Source organism: Cuculus canorus, chromosome 9 (assembly GCF_017976375.1).
Source record: "Cuculus canorus isolate bCucCan1 chromosome 9, bCucCan1.pri, whole genome shotgun sequence".
NCBI lineage: Eukaryota > Metazoa > Chordata > Aves > Cuculiformes > Cuculidae > Cuculus > Cuculus canorus.
In genome coordinates, this window is record NC_071409.1 from 15,197,696 (window position 1) to 15,216,382 (window position 18,687).

General features: G+C 44.3%; 1 protein-coding gene across 1 annotated transcript in view; it reads right to left on the reverse strand.

Annotated features, from left to right (window-relative positions):
- The window catches only part of PDE6D (phosphodiesterase 6D), a 37,816-nt gene extending 24,692 nt beyond the window's left edge, over window positions 1–13,124 (reverse strand). Inside the window, exon 1 of the mRNA XM_054074692.1 lies at window positions 12,936–13,124. Within this exon, the coding sequence (XP_053930667.1) occupies window positions 12,936–12,985 (50 nt within the window). The 5' untranslated portion in view covers window positions 12,986–13,124. The remainder of the gene's footprint in view (window positions 1–12,935) is intronic.
- Between the last annotated feature and the right edge of the window lie 5,563 nt (window positions 13,125–18,687).

Consider the following 18,687-nt stretch of genomic DNA (forward strand, 5'->3'; position numbering starts at 1 on the left):
CTCTGCTTTATCTCAGTACAGTACACATTTACATAGTGTAGCTACATGCTTTCCAAACTTCCTGGCACTGACAGGCTCCATACTGGCCAAGGCAGTTGGCATAAAGATGGTGTGCGTTCCCTCAGGGTAGGACTGCAGCTCTGCATGCTATTCAGAAAAACAAGCCAGATAATTGAACTTCCTTTTCCAGGTGAGTTCATGAGTGTGTCTCTTCACCCATGTAACAAGCGATAGGACAAAAAGATATGCCTCAGGTTGCACCAGGGCGGTTTAGCCTGGATATTAGGAAAAACTTCCTCACTGCAAGGGTGTCAAGCACTGGAACGGGCTGCCCAGGAAAGCGGTTGAGTCACCATCCCTGGAGGCAGCTGAAAGACTAGACGTGGTGCTTAGGGACACAGTTTAGTAGTGAAGTTGGCAGTGTTAGGGTAATAGCTGGACTTGATCTTAAACTTTCTTTCCAACCTGAAGGATTCTGTGATATGCCCCCTCTCACAAGTAACACTAAAAAATGAATGAAAACCTGAAAAGATACTCTTTACATAGCTTTTAAAACAAATGCCAATTGCAGCCTTCAGGGAAAAGGTGAAACAAGAGCTGTTGCTGCAGTACATCTGTTAATTAGTCTATAAGGATTTGTGTTTATAGCAAGAGTGAAAACTATCTATTGAGCAAAAGTAACACCAGCTGAACACAGTTCTACTGTTTTATTCAATCTCATAACAATACTCAGCATAGCTGTGCCGGCGTGAATGTGACACCGGAGCTGTTAGGGCAGAAGTCACAGTTCTAATAAGGCAGTTTAATCAAAGCACTTCAGGCTGTTTTGAACAACCGCACCTTTAATACTGCCTCAAAATAGCTCACACATCGTGTACCCCTCACCGTCATATTGTCTTGTGATTAGGGATACCACTAGAGATCAGCACAGGTTCTCTGGGAAAGCAACGCAGTATCCTTGAAATGTAATTAGAGAATCACAAGGAGATGTAATCTTATTGAGATTTTATAGTAGAACAGTATTTAGCCCTGGCACTAACACTCTTCACTTAATAAACAAAACAGAACCTCAAATCAGCCAGAGAAGCAGCTACGACAAGCACTTCCATGAAGTCCACAATGACAAATGCCAATCTCCTATACAGTGACATGGCACAGCAGAGGAACAAGCTACCCTTTTCCTGGCATTAACTTAAATAGTTCCTCAGATGTCCAATCCATGTGGACAGCAATTTCACTGTGGGCCTGAATTTCACTGGGGATACAAATACTTCAGTTTTGGGTTTTGTTTCAAGTTGGGTTACACGTGTATGAGAAATGGGCACACTTCAGCCTCACAAACAGTACAACCTTTACAGCCATGACTAAACCGGAAGGGCATCTTCACTGCCAGCTACCCTATTTTTCCAGGGATGAACTGGCAAGAAATGATTATAAACACTCCCAACACAAAGCTGAGGGAGTAAGTGAGGATGTGACTAATTAGGTGAATGTGAGTGGCCCTCTAAACTCACAGGACAAGACCACAGTGAGAATCAGATGTAATTCTCAGAAGGACAAGAGAAAAATAGGTTATGGATCTGAGCCACTAAAGGCGTTACCTCTCTGGAGCACTACACAAGTTATTGAAAGAGCCATTTTATGGTATCTTTTTAAAAGCTGTCTTTCCTCTGCTGACATGGCACTGTTATTTTTCAGAGGCAGAAACAATTTCCGCTGACATGACAGGAGGCTCCTATATAAACAAGGAGTTGACAACTCATTTTAGGATACATGGTATTAAAAACATAGGATATAAAAATCAATAGCTGCTACATGGGAGATGAGTAAGTTATTTAACAAAGTGAGAGCAGTAAATTAGCTTAATGGTACGACCACACGCTGTAGTATAGATCAAACCATTTTTGGTTTTCCACTTAAAACTGACAGGACCAAGATTATTCAAGGAAAACAAGTTCATTATCTTGTCTCTTTTGAGGAAGGGAGGAAAACTTAGAGCATACAGACCGAGTGGAGAATCAAAACAAAATTTAAAACACAGTCAGGAGGGAATGACTGGCAGCTGCATGAGGAAACTAATCTTGTAAATGGACCAGAGGCTGCTGAAAGCGGAGGCAGACAAGAGGAATAAAGAGGGATTTACACACATTGAGGCAGAACTCTCAAAACCCAAGGACTCCATATCAGAATTACTGTGCTTTTTTAGGAACCTACTAGAATATGAGACATGCATAAATTTGCAGTGTGGATTACATATTTGACAGTTTAACCATCCCCACATGTTACAGAGTGTCAGGCAGTACGGTAGCCTGAAAAGAGACTAAGCTGTTTGGAAAAGCACTACAGCAAAACACTGAAATGATAAATAAAAAATCCAGTTCCAAACTAGTTGAGAGTAGGTGAAAGACTAATATTTAGTTCTGAAAGTTGGATTTTAGTGTATATATGAGTTCCATAACCAGCCTCTACAGACATACTAATGTGAACTATACAAATGCGAACCCCTGAGCATGTCCCTAGGGGATATTTCAAAGATGGGGACTCTGTGCCCAAACCAGCATTTCTCTCCTTTAGCACACGCTGGAATTCAGATGGAAAGCATTATTGTAAGGCTACAATAATGAAATCTCCACTGAAATGACAAAAAGGCAATGACCTTTATTACTTCCAAGCAGCTCCTATAGCTTTCATTGTCAACGAAATCTACAGTTATTAAGTTTGTAATTTTATTATTTTAACAAGCTTGTAGCTGCATGCTAAATTTTCAGAGTATTTGAAACCTGGTTTTTACAGGTTACTTCTGCTGTGAGAAAAACCAGCATGTATAAATAATAAAATCAGCTGTAGTTCACAAGTGCATTATTTCAACTTAATTAATAATCATAATAACTAAATAATAACAATTTTGTTATTTAAAAGTTAGATTTACACACAGCTGACATAAATATGTTTTAAAAATATTATTTTGTTTCTTTATAAGCATTTATGTCATGATGACCGTCTATGCTGTGAAGTTATACACAGAAAGCTCAAAAAATGTCATAACTAGCATTTTTCCAGAAGCTTTACAAGTGTGCCTACATTAAAATATAGTCTTTATTTATTTGAATTTGCACCTTTTCAAACATGCCTATGCCCTATTCATTGCATTTACTGTTTCAGCACTGTCAAAACTGGGACTTGTACAAACAATGTTATTAAGTAGGAATACAAGGAACTACTGTTTTATCAGAGAAAGAACTGCGAGAGACCATCGTGAACCATAAAAGATTTCCACCTGGCCTCTGGCAGGGCAGTATATGAATGCGGAAGAGAAGCTTGATAAGTGTAACGTGGCTAGAGATCTTGGAGGAGTAGAGGCTTGCTCTGCAGCTGGCTGGTTAATGCCTCACCTCTACATTGTAGAGACAGGGAGAAGGAGGTCATGGTGTGACTGCCAGTGGCAAGAAGGGAGCTCTGATTTTCTCTGAGAACAGGCTGGGGCCTTGAAGAGGGAAGCTTACCGCTTTCGTTGGGGAATCTTTCATTTGGTTTGTAAGTAGCACTTCAGTTCAGGCTACTTTAAAATAAATCCATAGGTTTGTAGGGTTTTTTGTTTAAAACTCTAAGGAATTTATTCTAAAGGCAGACTGGAAGATGCTGGGAGAACCAGAAAACTAGATTTTTCTCTTTCTATGAAGCTAAATGTTTCTCAGCATTAAGTGTTATAATGCAGTTCCCTTTGAAGGAATTGCAAGGGGAAGCATATAAAACAGTTCCTTCCTGAAGCTGCTTAAATACTGCATTTTTATGGCAAGCGTAACTGTAATGATTCCTTGTGGACTAATTGGGGTGCCATAAATGAACAGCCCAAACTGGACTGAGAAACTTATTGACTTTTGTCCCTCTTTCTGGAAAGCGTATCTTAAAAATAACATGCATTTGCTTCCTAAAGCTGTGCATGATTTTCAGCCAATGGCATCCCATGTCTGGCACATTATGGGAGTCACAGAAGAATCAAGTCTCCAATGCACCAGCTACACAGTCCCAGACCCTGTTTGTGACTGTGCCTGGTGGCTGCGCAGTAATGGACAGCACACTAATGCTAAAGATGTCTTGTATTCAACAAGATGAAAGAGAAGACAACCACCTCACCAAACCAAACTCAAACGCATTTCTCTTGAGTAAGAGAAGTTACATGACAAGAGACTCGGCAATGTGAAGTTAACACGCTCAACTAACAGTGCTAAGCCAGGAATTTAAAGTTGCTGCTGCCAGGGTAACTGGTGATGCAAGGAACCTCCTCAGATGAACGGATGCTGATTGCTGGAGAAGACAGCACGAGAGTGCACTGAGAATAAGCTTATCTGATATGAGACTGAGGCTGCGGGCATGACATCAAACTGCAGCGGTGGCTGGAGAAGACTGCTGTTCACAGCCCTCCCTGCTGCTGCTTGCTTCCTCCCTCAAATCTAACAGCTGAGCTGTCTGTAAAACTGCTAACCTGATCACTTGATGAGCACAAGTCTCTGCTCCTTAACCTGTTGCTTAAGCTGTTTAAGCCAGCACGCCTCATTCTGACTGAAATAGGAGGTTGTAGCACTCATCTGAGCAGCTCAGCTAGTAAATCTGAAAATGAGGTAACAAGCAGCTGGGGATGGTGATCTGTGCTCTGCACAGCTGCTAGGGCAGAAGTGCACATCAAGAAGAATGCAAGGGCAGATATTTTTCAGATGTCCTCTCTCCTCAGAAGCAGCAAACTCAAACCACTTCCTGGACTGAGCTTTTTTAAATTTCACTTAAAAGCTAATAAAGTTCAAGTCAAATAACAATCAGAAGGACTTTCTTCCTCCTTATCTCAGTTTCTGGGAAAGTAAGTAACTTCACTAGAGAAACAATGAAGTCTTAAGATGTACTATGACTGACAGGCAAGGATTCTAAAGCACTAAAGAGTCTACCCTGAAAACAAATTGAAGTCAAATCTCTAAAGTCTCTCCAAAAGATCCCTCTGTATTAAAGGTCAGTAGGCATTTCTTGGTGTCCCATTTCCAGATGGAGCAGTCTATTGCACTGTGTGGTGGTACGCTAATGGACACAATGGTTCCACCCTCTCTCTGCAAACCTCCCTTCAAGACGAGCTGGGGGTCTTGCAGAACTCTGTTTAAGCACAGAGGTGGCAACAATCCATGCGAACAGATGAACAGAAAATGGGTTCCTCCTCAGTGAGGGTCTCTATAAGCATCTTCCTATACAAAGAAAGAATTTCTATTTCAAGCAATGCAAATAGCCAGGTTTTCACTCTCTCCTGAAGTAGAACATCTTTTGGCTTTCCAAACCAAAGTGACTTGATGTTAACTCTCTGCTTGCCCAGCAGGCTTTCCATGATTAGAAGTTCCTGACACTCTTAATAAAACATCATATAGATTTCTTTGTTCCGAGCATGTGTAACCTGCCCTTTGGAAAAGCTTAAATCATCTGAAGTGAGGATGAAAGAGGGAGGCAGGCAATCTGCTTAGGTGGGGTATACATTCATTGGCAATTACAATGCAAGATCCTTCCCAATTTTCTTGACACAATAATTAGGAAAAGATGGATATAGTCAGCTGTCTCAAGGAACAACTGAGCTTCTGACTCACTAGAGTGTATGAAGCTAACATACACAGTGCAGCATACAGACTGACCCATATGGATACTCTGCAATCGAATTACTAAGAAGTAGAATGCCCTGTGCTCCAATTCTCTCTAATGGAAAACATCGTTCCTAGCTAGTTAAGCAATCCTTTCAATATAGGAATGGATAAATCTAATAACACAATGCTTTTATGCACTGTGATCCCAAAGGCTGACTGAAAATAAAGAATTATTTTTCTTGCTTTTGCTTTCTACCTAAGTCTGCCATTCTGCCAGAAGAATGTTGCCTGACATTCTAGTCATGAACACAATCAACTCAAAGGTTCGCTCATGGCTGAATTAATCTGATAGTGTATCCCTTAAAGTCTTCTCTATATCTAACATTTCTGTCACAGTGAGAACTCTGTTCAGGAGAAATCTGACAATGGAATCTCAAGTTCATAATCAAAACCGAAATTCCCGGCTGTCAACCAGGATTTAGCAATATACAGCTGAGATGTGGTTCTCATTGTTGTTCATGAGAACCTCGGTTGCTGTCACATGTCTCCTGGACAGAGCCTCCCAGCAGCCCTACTGTGTCTGCCTGGACATGATGTCAAACAGCTTTGGAAACTTTACAGGGATTCCCAATGAGTGCATGGAGGTGTTCCCTCAAAAACTGACATCTATTCTTCAGTGCTGCTCTGGGAGTGATGCTGTACAGATGCCAAACCTTGTTTCTGTGGGTACTCCTGATGCAGCCTCAGGATTAAAAAGGCAACCCCTAGGGGCGGTTTTCAGTACTTAGTGCTCAGTAAGTACTGTAGTTTCCTGCACATCAAGTGTAAATACATGAGCTGCTCCTTAAGATGTGTGAGCAACAAATGTGGAAAAGTCACCTTTCATATGCTTACGGAACTAACTTCTGATAAAATTTGCTATACTAATATACAGAAAAAGACAAATTTCAGTATTGCCAGGTGGACCTTAAGAGATCATGATGCCTTCTGCTTGTTACTGCTCTCTGGGAACCCAGGACACCTCATAGTTCTATACAAACTTTAGCTAAGTGTACACAAACCATTGGCTTATCTTCAATAGAGGGTCTGAGCTCAAACTTGAAGCTGCTTTAATTTCCCAGCTTAGAGATAGGGAAATAGAAGAGGCTTATATGACATAAATTGCAGAAGTCAAAGGCAGAAGTTACAGTGGCCTGCTACCTTATGAACTTCATTTAAAATTTTCACTCCACGTTCTTTCCAGATCAGCTTAAATTCAAAGATAAACGTATGTAAGGGCTAGTTGAATCAGCTTCCATGTGAAGACTGCCTTAACAAACAGAAAACCATTTTCTGAGGGACACATCAGACGAATCAGATGTCTGTATAAAAAATCCTATTCTGAACAGTATGTTTAATTTTGAAGATTTTCAGATGCCTCTTCTGCTTGTCTACATCTGTGTAAGCTTGTTTTTTTCCTACACGTTGGCTGTGAAGATGCCACAGGGGTGGAGTGAGGAAGAAGCTCTATCAATTCTCACTTAATGGATTAAATGACTCTTCTGCTGCATGGAAATTCTGTAACTGGCTGCAGCATAAGGCACCAATGACTTCCAAGGATTTTGATCTCTGCCAAGGAGTCACACAATAACTGAGATTATTTTCTTGTACTTCCTTTATATCATTTGAAGACAATTTTGCCAATGACAACTGCACTAGTTTAGGTATCTTATTAGGTCAGCACTAAGGAAACAATTAAAAATAATGAAATTGTAATTACAGCGAAATGTTGGATGGTTAAGTTTTGAAGAGATGAAAGGTCAAATCTTAGAAATAAAATTCTAACAACAAGGTGCTAAAGTACTATTGCTGACTAAAAAGAAAATCCCAAACTCCAATGTCAGTGTACACTTTTAGATCAGTGTTAGTTAAGATGTATTCTCTGTAGCATCTGGCAACTCATTTGTTTCCTGCGACAGTGGAGCTCTCTGTGCCCCTTCTGCTGCCAAGGGCACAAAGCACCACTGCCAACACTGAGCAGACTGCATTAAATCTGAATTGCAGAAAACTCAGAGATCATTCAGACAGTCTTTCTATGGAATGAACAGTAAACTTAAAGCAAATCACTGCTTAAACATTATCAAATATTTAAACTGTTTTCAATGAAAGTGAACAACTGGGGGGGGGGAAGGGCTGAAGCTTTTGGTGCTCATTGAGGAACCAGGCAGGTAAACCCAAACCTGCTAAAACTGCTTCTGCATTATTTGCAGATACACCTCATGACTTATGCATAAGAAACTCGAGGAGTCTGTGTTTAGCATGCCAGAACTACACACATCACCACATGCTGCAGAACTTCTGTCGATGCTGGCAACAAAACACCTTTACTACAGGGACAGTACAACCTGGCTAAAGCTTCTATGTGAAATGCTGGCATTTTTAAACAAAGATCTCTTGATGCTGACAGGGCGGGAACTTGTGCAGTCAGACTAACTGGGAATGTGGAAAACTGCTTGTAAAGTACTCCAATGTTTGTAGACAGGAAAGTGGTAATGAAAGTTCAAGAACAACAGAACACCAGTTTTTCAGATCATATAAATTATGAACTCTGTTAGATGGGAAAAATTCCAGGTTTTAGAAGTCAGCATAAATTTATGTTTTCCAGAATGTTTTAAAACTGCATTCGTACAAGCCACATGCAAGTTCTGCTTAGGCTCTCTACAGAGTATGTTTCCCAGCTCCTGGACAACCCTGTTCCCTTTTTAGCTGGCCAGTGTCTCCTTTTAACCCATGAATTTGGTGATTCATGTTTATTCAATTGCAAGAAGTCTAAACAAACCGAGATCTGAGGAAGCGCACAGAGGAAACCTCAAAACAAAACAGAATTTTTAAGCCAACTAAAGCTGCTACCTTGTTAGTTTTGTAAATACTACAATAGATTAGCATTTTAAGTGAATAAGCAGCGAAAGATCTACTGGTCTAACAAATAAATTGGTAACTCAGTTTGATGGAGCTTCTGTTTGGATTTCTCAACTTTTGAATACTGCATCAGACTGGTTCAAAACTTCAGTGACTATTTTAGGCATTGGTAGGAAGGCTGTCATTGACTACGGTTTCTGCTTACAGCACAGACCAGGCAGAAGTTGGAATTAGAAGTCTCTGTGCACAATAAGACAAAGTTCACAGAAACTCTTAATGGTTTCTGGTACATTTTCATTACAGCTCTATCCACTTCTCTAACTCTCAGCTAGAATGATTATTCCTAGACAGAAAAAAAAATGGTGGGAGGAACACTGGAAGAAGCTCTGGGAGCTAGGAGGATGTAGCATAGGGAACTCAGGATTCCGGAAAGGAGGACAGCCTTTGACATACACAGTCTTACCTACAAATGTTGGGAGTGCCTGCGCTACATACCACGCTACATACCAGTACCTGTTTATACGGACTGCAACTACTAGTTTCACAACTCCATGATTATTCTGACCTACAGTTAATATTGTCTCTTCTTGCTTATGTTCCCCATACTAATTACTTTAAAAAGACTTCTGAAGATAAGATACACTGCATGCCCTTAACTGGAAGTTCATGGAGAAACTTATCCTGAACTGATAAACATCTGTATGGCAAATAACACTGTGGAGATCCAGTTCTGATGAGACTGTACAGAAGTGAAAAGAATAGGTGACGGCTTGTTTGACCTATAAGATTTAAAACAGAAAACGGATGTGCTTACTCATATGTGGAGAGGCTCGACTTTGCACCCTAACTGCACTACGAGATCCTTCTGACTTGTCTGGGTTTTCTCTTTCTTGCTGCTATGGCTGAAACATTACAGGAAGATGTGCATAAAGAAGCTGAACTGTGGTCCCTCAAGAGCTGGATGTGAATTATTGTTGCAAACCAGGACTGGATATTTCTAACCTACAGCATGAATGCTACGTAAGAAAGCAAAGCATGTTATGCTTTCCAATGCTGGTTGATCAAATTAAATAAGACAACTGTCTACATTGTCCTCATGCTAGTGAACATAGTGAATAAAAAAAAAATAGAGTTCTGTGCTATGTGCTAGTTTGTACTGGGACAAAGATAAATTGGTAGCCCACAAATTATCAAGGGCGCTGGGGCGGGGAAGGAGCCATTAAAAAAAAAACAACTTTGTTTTGACTGTAAGGCAAATACATTATTGGTGTTACTTTTTTATGAAAAAGGATGGTAAATACATATGTTTAACAGTACATGCTAACTTCAAAGATAAAATGACAGAATGAAACCTGAAGAATGTGTTGAAAGGGTAAGTGAGGGTCAAGTAAAACGCTGATCTGTAGCTTGACAGAGTAACTGTCCCATCCTCTGGAGAAAAAAAGGCATAATCACAGTTCTTGCATTTGCAACTACAGGACCACGTGTGCATGAATACTTGCAGAAAAAAACCTCGTTCTGGAAGGATGAACCTTCATTTATCAACTGAACTGATATTGCTTACAGTCAAACAATCAGTTTGCTTTTTCATAGTACTTAACTACCTGCAGGTATTAAGTGTAACAACCACTGTTCAGGCACGTGCCTTCAAAACAGGGAGCTGATGAATGTACTTACAAGCTCTGTTAACAAATATTGCCTCTGAAGAATTGACAAGCTGTAGGAGTTTTTGCTGGCTGCAGTCAATCCACACTTACTGGGCTGTCAGTGTTCAGATTTTAACTAGTGCCATAAAAATTCTTAGGACAACTGTAAAAGTATAATGAATATCCTCATTTGCCTGCAAGCATCGAACACTTCTCCTTTGGTTTTAATCTCTCTAGAACAGCAAAATGCATGAGAAGGAGGAGTAAATGTTTCTGGCTTGAATATCAGGACACTACCCACAACGTGTTTCTGTACTAGTGTCATAGAGGAGGAAAGGCACATCTCTGCATTAAAGTTTGAGGGTAGATCTGGTCTATAATTTGATTTCCAGAGCAGCATGTCCCAATCAGTTGGAAAGCTTGTAATTAACCTTTTCTCGGGAACCACAAGTAAATATGATTTGTTTAAGGAAACTTTGATTACTCAACATGAACTGGAATTCCAGCCAGACTGCCTGGTCTTGTGCTAAAGCAAGCACGTATTTTGGAAGCCTGCTTCCTCAGTGATGCTCTCTACACTATCGACTGAAGTTTCCACACAAGGAATCTAACAGACCCTACATATAATACTCTGCTAGTTTCCTGTGCTAAAAGCACGTTCAGTTTGAAGTGCCAAGTTTGCAGGGTGTGCTTAAATTGGTGGAGTTGAACTCCCTCCCTCCTGGGACAGGAGGAAAAAGTTTTGAAGTACTGAAATTATAAACTTAACAGCTCTTCAGAATGCTTCTCCCTTTCTATCAATTAAACTAAATTAGTGCACACAGTAGTAGATGAAGTATGGCTTTAAAATGTAATGCTCTCTTGAATATTAATTTTCTGTTTAAGAAGGAAGCAGAAGGCTGAGCTGACGGCTGCCCTACAGAGAGCATGGTCACATCAGGGCATGAGTAGTTTCCTGTGTGGATGGCGCAGTGTCTCAAGGCTTCCTCTCATAAACGAGGAATGTCTGTTCAGCCACTCTCCTGGTTTAGTAAAGGCACACATAGATGATTGGGGTTTTTTTCCTAAGTATTTTAACTTGCTAAAAGTTCCAAAAGTTCCAAAGCTGGAGGAATTTCCCCGTTTCTCAGACTTTATGCTACCTGGCTGCTATGTCAGACAGAGATCTGAGCTGTCAGAGGACTCTGGAGTGCTTTTGGAGAAGGACAGTCAAGGTTTTTTGTCTAAAACTGTTCTGTCAGTAGTAAAACTGACTCAGTATTCTCAAAGAACAAGCAAAGGAAGACTAAACTTGAGGTACTTCGACCTGGAACCACAGAGTATTTCCACTAAAGCTGCTTGCCTGTGCTATGGATGCCTGAGATTATTAATAAAATTTAACTTAAGTTTGTTTAACACCCTCTCAAAGTGTAAAAAGCATTTTCTACTTAAGCCAACAAAAAACATAACATGTTATTATTCCAAAACTGATAAAGGCCCTCAATGTAAATTCTGCCACCCAGCAAAGACTATACACAAATGCATGCAAAAAGCATGCAAAAGTTTGTTCCCTAGGCTTAACTTTCCAAGCACTCCTCACTTCTACCCACAGCTTAGTCTAGTCTTGTCAGAAGTTTATTCTTTTTCTAATTGCTGGCACAAAAGGCTCTTAAATCATGTGTTGACAGCTGAAATAGTACATCTTTGTAAATAAAGAGAACTGTCAATACTGCTATGCTGAAGCAAAGGAACCAGATGCAGTATTTAAAGCTGCAGGAGGGGACAATGAGGCAAAAGTTAAGAAAAGCATCTGCTTATAGTTTGACAGCAGCTATCTGTCTAAATCCAACCTAGAAAATTAGATCCTGCTACAGCTGGCATACAGATTATGAGCATCTCGATGGACAAAAAAAAACCCTGCTTAGAAATAAGAGTATTAGATCAAGAGGGTATTCTGTCACTTCTGTTCTTTTCATCACGAAAAAGAAAAAACACTCAAACTCACAATTTTCTGGTGTCTAAAGGTCAAGCTAGCAAGCTCGCATCAGTCTTCCAAACTTACAAGTCTGCTACAGTAAAACACAGCAGCTTTATCTTACATGTGGCATATTGCTCCCACCCTTAGCTTTCACACAGGCCTTTAGACTGAGCCTTTCGCTCCTTCACCGAAATCCTGGGTTGGAAGGGCGCACGCAGGATCTCACTTCTTTTCCAAGCTCAGATGTATCTCATTTCATCAGCATTAAATTCACACACAGGTAACACAAACACGACACGCGAGTGCTTTTTGAAAGCTACAACGTGAAAAGTTTTAAAACAAACTGCGTGGAAAGCCATTTACATCCGGAGTTCGCCACCACAGCAATGAGCCATCCCCTGTCCCACCACTCATGACCACCACAATGAGTGCCAGTACCTCACGGCAAGGGAAGGAACGAGATATTTTGCCCCTTCTGGACCCGAACAGCAGGCATTTCCTTCCAAGCAGCGGCGGGGGAGGGCTGGGATCCTCCTGGGACGGAGGGCGCTGCGCCGCTGCCCTCTGCGACCTGTCCCGGCGCGGGGGGCGCCTCCCCCAGCCCCTTTGCCCCTCCTAAACCTTGCTGCCCCCCCCCAGCCCCGCGGAGCACGGGGGGAGCGAGGCCCCACATCGCCCCCGGGCCCCCCCCAACCATTGTGAGCAGCGTTTCCATGGCAACCGCCCTTCCCGCCCTCGCCACACGGGGGCGTCGCTCCCCGCTCCCCGCACCCCGCACCCCCCATCCCGGGCCCGCCCGCCTCCTGGTCCCCGCGGGGAGGATACAGCTTGAAGCCCCGCAGGATCTCCTTGGCCCGCTCGTCCGTGGCCGACATGGTCCTGCCGCGCCGCGGGCGGGGCTGGGCCGAGCCGGGCTGGCTGCGCGGGGCTGGGCGGGACGGCGGCGCTGACAGCGGCGCCTCAGGACCCCCCCCGCGCGCACACACCCCGTCCCCTCGCACCCGCCACTGCCCCACGCAGCCAATCCCAGCGGCCGCTCGAAGCCCCGCCCCAAGCCGAGCCACGGTGGCCAATCGCCTGACGGGCCCTCCCTCAAGCCCCGCCCCCTCTCTTCACGATGGCCAATCGCCTGCAGGCACCGCCCTCAAGCCCCGCCCCCTTCAGCGCGACGGACGGCGCTGCTGGCCAATGAGACGGCGCGCTCGGCAGCCCGCATTCAAGGACGGCTGCGCGGCGGCCGTGAAGGCGTTCGACCCGGCCGGGCTGACGTTGCAGGCGGACGGGAGGCGCCGCGGGACAAACATCCGCGGTCGCTTCGCCCCGCGCCGACCGCCGGGTTGTGGATCCGCCGGCAGTGAGGATGGCGAGGGGGTGTGGGCAAAGAGCTGCCCCGTGTCTCCTCTTCCCCGTGTTCCCCTGCCCCAGCTGCGGGAGGGCGGCTTGGGGTTCTCACACCGAGCCAGGGCTGGCCGGGAACTCGTCCCTCCGGATCCTCAGCATCTCCAGACACAGGAGTTTAAAAAGGGATGAGGCAGCTGGTGATGCTCATAGTTTTGTCTTAAAAAATATATTCATCCCAAAAGCTGAGCTTGGCTGAGTTAAGGCAGCACTGGGGACCCCGGGGGCTTGGGCGTCCAGACCCAGAGCGACTCCTGCCAGTGGGATCTGCCGGGGTCAGCGCTCAAAGTAAGAAATTTCTCCTGGAAGAAAAGCAGTTGCCTTCGTATGGCAGAAATTTGGCGTCTGCGTCAATACCAAAAACGCTGGAAAATAAACTCGTAAGATTCGTTTTGGATTTTTAGGAAGCAAGCGTCCTTCATCGGGTCTGGGCAACACGAGGGAGTGATTCCCATTGATGGTGTGCAATGAGACAAAAGCTGCGTACAGAATGTGTTTCCCATTTACGTGCATATGTATAAACTTTTCCAGAAATATTGCGTATACTCTATTACTCTCCAAGGACTAATTTTAATGTCATTATGAACTTCGCAACAGTCAAAACTCTTGCCAGTTTGGAGCTGGCTCCAGTTCTCTGTCTGACCTTGTGTTTGAGATGGGGAAAGACTACAAACAAAAGTGATAACAGAAGAAGACACATCTGTTCACAGATCATACTGAACAGAAGATGTTATCATCTCCAAAGAATGAAGTGCCTGGAAAAACACTGAAAAAAACAATGCTATCAGAGGGATGTTCTAACTTTCAAAAAATACAGTTATTGAGATGAAACTTTAGCTTAAATAAAAAATATTCCACTTTTTGTAATAATAACTACTTCTTGTATTAGTGTAACAAAGCAGATGACAGGGGAAGGTCTTTGGTTGGCTAGAGCATCCCGGAAGTCAGGCTATTCTTCATGACAAATTAACTCCTCCGTTAACAATCTGAGTGCAGCGAATATGAAGCCTTCATAAATCATGAGAACAATAAAGGCAGCAGTTGTAATCCAGGCTCCGAATAGGACCAGCGACCAGTCACGGTGCCATCAATATATTTGTGGCTCAGCTTGCCTCCAAATCAGCCACTGTACAAATGAGGAAGAGTGTGAACATTAATAAAGGTCGCATTTAATGCAGAAGGACAAGGCTACTGCCAGTACAACCAATAAGAGATCTTAATAATAAAAATGGGTGGCATTTATTTCCCTGATGTGTGCGATCCGTGCTCAGTTCCACACCATCAGTTTAAAAGTGTATGAAGAGATCATTCGGAATCCGGGCAGAGTGCCAGAGGTACGCTATGCTAACATATATCTATCATTTATTATTAAGAGTCCTTCCTGAGTTGTAGGTAGGCTGTGTAATTGTGTGCTGCTAAGGAAGAGGGACTAAAGACCACTGGGGAGAAAAGACTGATGGGGAGAAAAGGTGAGCAAGAAAAAAAGCAGACATGAAGGAGGCAAAAACGGATGGTTTGAGGGGGGGGTAAGAGCTTGTCAAGTGGAAGTATAACATGCAGGTTTACACAAGGCATAAGGAACTCAGTCCTGCCTCTGTTCAGGCTCCTCAGAGATGAAAGAGCCAGAGACCGAATGGGTCTTGCACTGAGGAACTCTTGCAGCGTTGAAGGGCTTCTCTAGCACACGGGTAGGAGTGTTTCTGGAATTTAGAGTTGGGGCCTTTGAGTTTTCTGGCCAAATCTCCCAATTTCCCGAATTCACTGTGCAGGGAAGCACAGGCCTATCTTTTTTTTGAGCTTTGGAAAATCACAAAAGAGTTCATGTCTCAAGTGTGAAGTTCTTGTGACTGCTTTGGGCAGGAGCAGTGATGGAACATGTGACACCGTAACTCAGAGAGTTACAGAAACACTGGGATCTCTTTCCTCTTAAAATCCTTTGACTGCATTAACACAAATGACGCCCATGAGTATGTTGTCCTTCCTTCTACTTGCAAGAAAGTGACTGCGAGTCTCCTTATCCCTTGGTGCCACTTCGTGCTGAAAACTGCACTTTTTCTCTCACATCTCTGGCAGGCGTGACAGCTTCTGAGCTGCCATTGTGGGTGAGAAGACGCCTCCAGCCTGCTTTCTGCTTCCCCAGAGCTTGTTGCCATGCCATTCTCTCCAGGTGCAGATAAGCGAGCGAGTGTTTCTGCAGATCAGAGTAATTGGGAGACAGTTTCATAACCTGGGGCCTCATCCCGCCCTACATTTGATGAAGAGGTTGTACAACTGCCTGTTTTCAACCACTCGGACACACACATCGCTCCTGGGCTGGCCAAGGTGTGAGATGAGAGTCCAGCGAGCAGCTTAGTCTCTGGATCCTGTGAAAAGCAGGGAGTTTGACGGCTTCTCCAGTAGAGTGTGGGAGCTCCCATCACCCTGTGCTCTGGAGATGTGTGCTGGCAGCTAGAGGTCAGAAGCCTGGAAAAAAAGAGAGGATAAATGATGAAGCATTGGTGAAAGCATGTGCAGATAAGAAATGGAACTGCACCCAGGACCATGTTAGCATGCAGCCTAGCTTACTCCTAGAGCTAATGGCCATTGGGTCATGTGCTCCCTCCTTCTGCTCTAACATAGCCACTGTGTCAACAGTTGACTTTATTTTGCTTTATGTTGTTGGGAAGTGAAATGATTACAGACACTTTAAGAAACAGATCCTAATCCTGGTGGCTAAATCTAGCCTAGCACATGATTTCTGAGTCTAACATGTGTTATACGGGTTATTGATAAGGCCCTGTGTTGTCCTAATGTACCTCTTTTCACAAGAGTTTTTTATTTAAACCACCTCATTTATGAAAGATGTGGGAAAAGATAAGAAACACAGAAGTACCTGCTTTCACTGTCAGCCCTCTCCTTGGTGGAGCCAGGTGGTGATTTTCCTGCCAATGACGCATCAGAACTGGGACTTCAGCAGAGGAAGAACCAGCTCCAGAATCATGTCCCAGGGCACAGGAAGGTGCACACCTACAAGGGGTGAAGCTGGTGCTGCCGGCTTGGCATGCAGGAGGCAGACACCAACAGGATGAGCAGCTGGAGGCACAAGGCATGGAAGAGCCTGAAGAACCAGACACCAAACTCGGTGTGATGGAAGCTGCAGGACAGAGGGTGTCACTCTGTGCTGTTAATCACACCCTTCCCAGTATCTGTCCCTTACAGGTGACTTTTCAGCCTCATGCCTTTGCTTCTGACTGAGAGGAACCATGTTCTCAGTCTCTCTCTGGGGCTCCACAACCCCACTGCTTAGGGAGAGTACACTGGATTTATGGTTTCTTTTCTCAGGCAACACTGGGAAATAAGGTGAATTATCTGCTGCCTAAAATGGACCTGGATTGTAGAATCACAAGGGGGAGAGATGGGTGAGTCAAGAGATAATGCCAACATTAAAAGATAAAATGGATTAACATCTCTCTGCACGCAGAAGGCTGCGTGGGTGGCGCAAGAGGTTGCAATAGCAGTTTAAAAGGGGATGAGACAGCTGGACATGTTCATATTTTTCTCTTAAAAAAACGAAATCCATCCCAAAAGCTGAGCTTAGCTGACGCTATCCTCCAAAGTAACGTCAGCCAGCCAGGCTGGCTCTCTGCAGTTGGGAGGTGTCAGGACAGCCTGACTAACAGACCCTCCTGGCTAACCTACACGGGGCTAAGGCAGCTGATTTTCACCTGCAGGCTCCAGCAAGAGGCTGCAAAAATGATCCATGTGAAATAGCTCACAATCATATATTTCCATTTCTATTTCAGCCCGGGATTTCAGCTTTAATGACTCTTGAGAGAAATGAGGCCACGCACTGCTTGCCCGAGGCGACTGTTCCAGTGTTTCTGCAGGGTGACATGAACTGTGGTGGAGGGCCTGTTTAGGATGTGATTAAAGAGGTGATTGTTCCTCCCTGTGCAGACGAGATATGTGTGGCTTAAGTAAATTACCAAATGGCTTGTTATAGTCCTGGCCGAGTTCCCTTGCTGCACAGGGCTTGGTGTTTCACATCCAATTTGCTTTGAAGCCCAGAGAGTTTCAACAGCATCCCAACACCTGCATCCCTGTGCTTGTCTGACACCCTTTCTCTGGAAGATGGGAACCCTGGCATCTGCTGTGGATGGCTCTGAGGCGCAGGCTAAGCCACAGCAGTTTTTCTAATGGTTTCCGATGTTCATTCTCTGAAAGCTCCCTTCTCCTGACGATGCCACTCCATGGCTTGATCTTTGGGGACTTGCTGACTGAAAGCCAGAAGCACTTTGCTCTTGGCTAAAGGATTTTTAACAGAATCACGCTTTGTTCACAGTGTGGCACAGACCTCAAGAAAGGCAATGATGTCCAGAGCTCTCTTGTTCCCACCCTGCTTTTTCATCCACTTGAGAGTCTTTTGGCTCTTGATCTGTGTCCTCAAGAGGATCTCGGCTCCATCAGCTCTCTCCTTGCTCCCTCCCCGTGACAGATGGAGTTTTGCCCTTTGTTTTGTCACTTGTACTGGCCGTGTGTCTGTGGAGTTTAAAATCACTTGTAGTGCCTTATGATCTTTCACCCCATCTCTTGGCATGTTTTCTTTCACACCCAGGAGGACTGGCCAGAGGCTGGGAGCCTCTGTTGTTCTGCCAGCCTACATCATCCTGCCCTGCAGGACCATTCAGTCCTTGATTGCTGGCCCCACCTCAGCTTCTCGGGTGTTTCCTGATTCTTGACACAAAACAGAAGATTTGCTCCCCTCTGTAGCAGGCACATGGATTGGAAAGAGGAATGGGCCCTATATGTGTGAAAACACCCTGCACTGCTATGCCGTCAGAACAAAGATGTTCTGAACTGTGGCCTGGCAATGGTGGCCCTTCACAGGGGTCATTTTGGAGTGCAAACCGCTGCCACAGCACCCCAGATCCCCAAAAGAGAGAGGCAGATACTCTGTTCGCCTGTCATTAAACACCTCAGGATGTGCCTAGGTGGCTGCACAGGGGCTGCTGTGCCACAGCTCTGCAGCCTCAGCGCAGCCAGCCAGCCAAACCCTGCTCTGGGGAGGCAGAGCCGGGCTGCCAGCCCCTGTTCCAGGGGGACACAGCCAGCCTGGCTTCCCTTGCTCCGGGAGGCACCACCGGCCTACCCTCCTTGCTCCAGGGGGCACAGCCAGCCTTGTCTCCTGCTCCGGGGGACA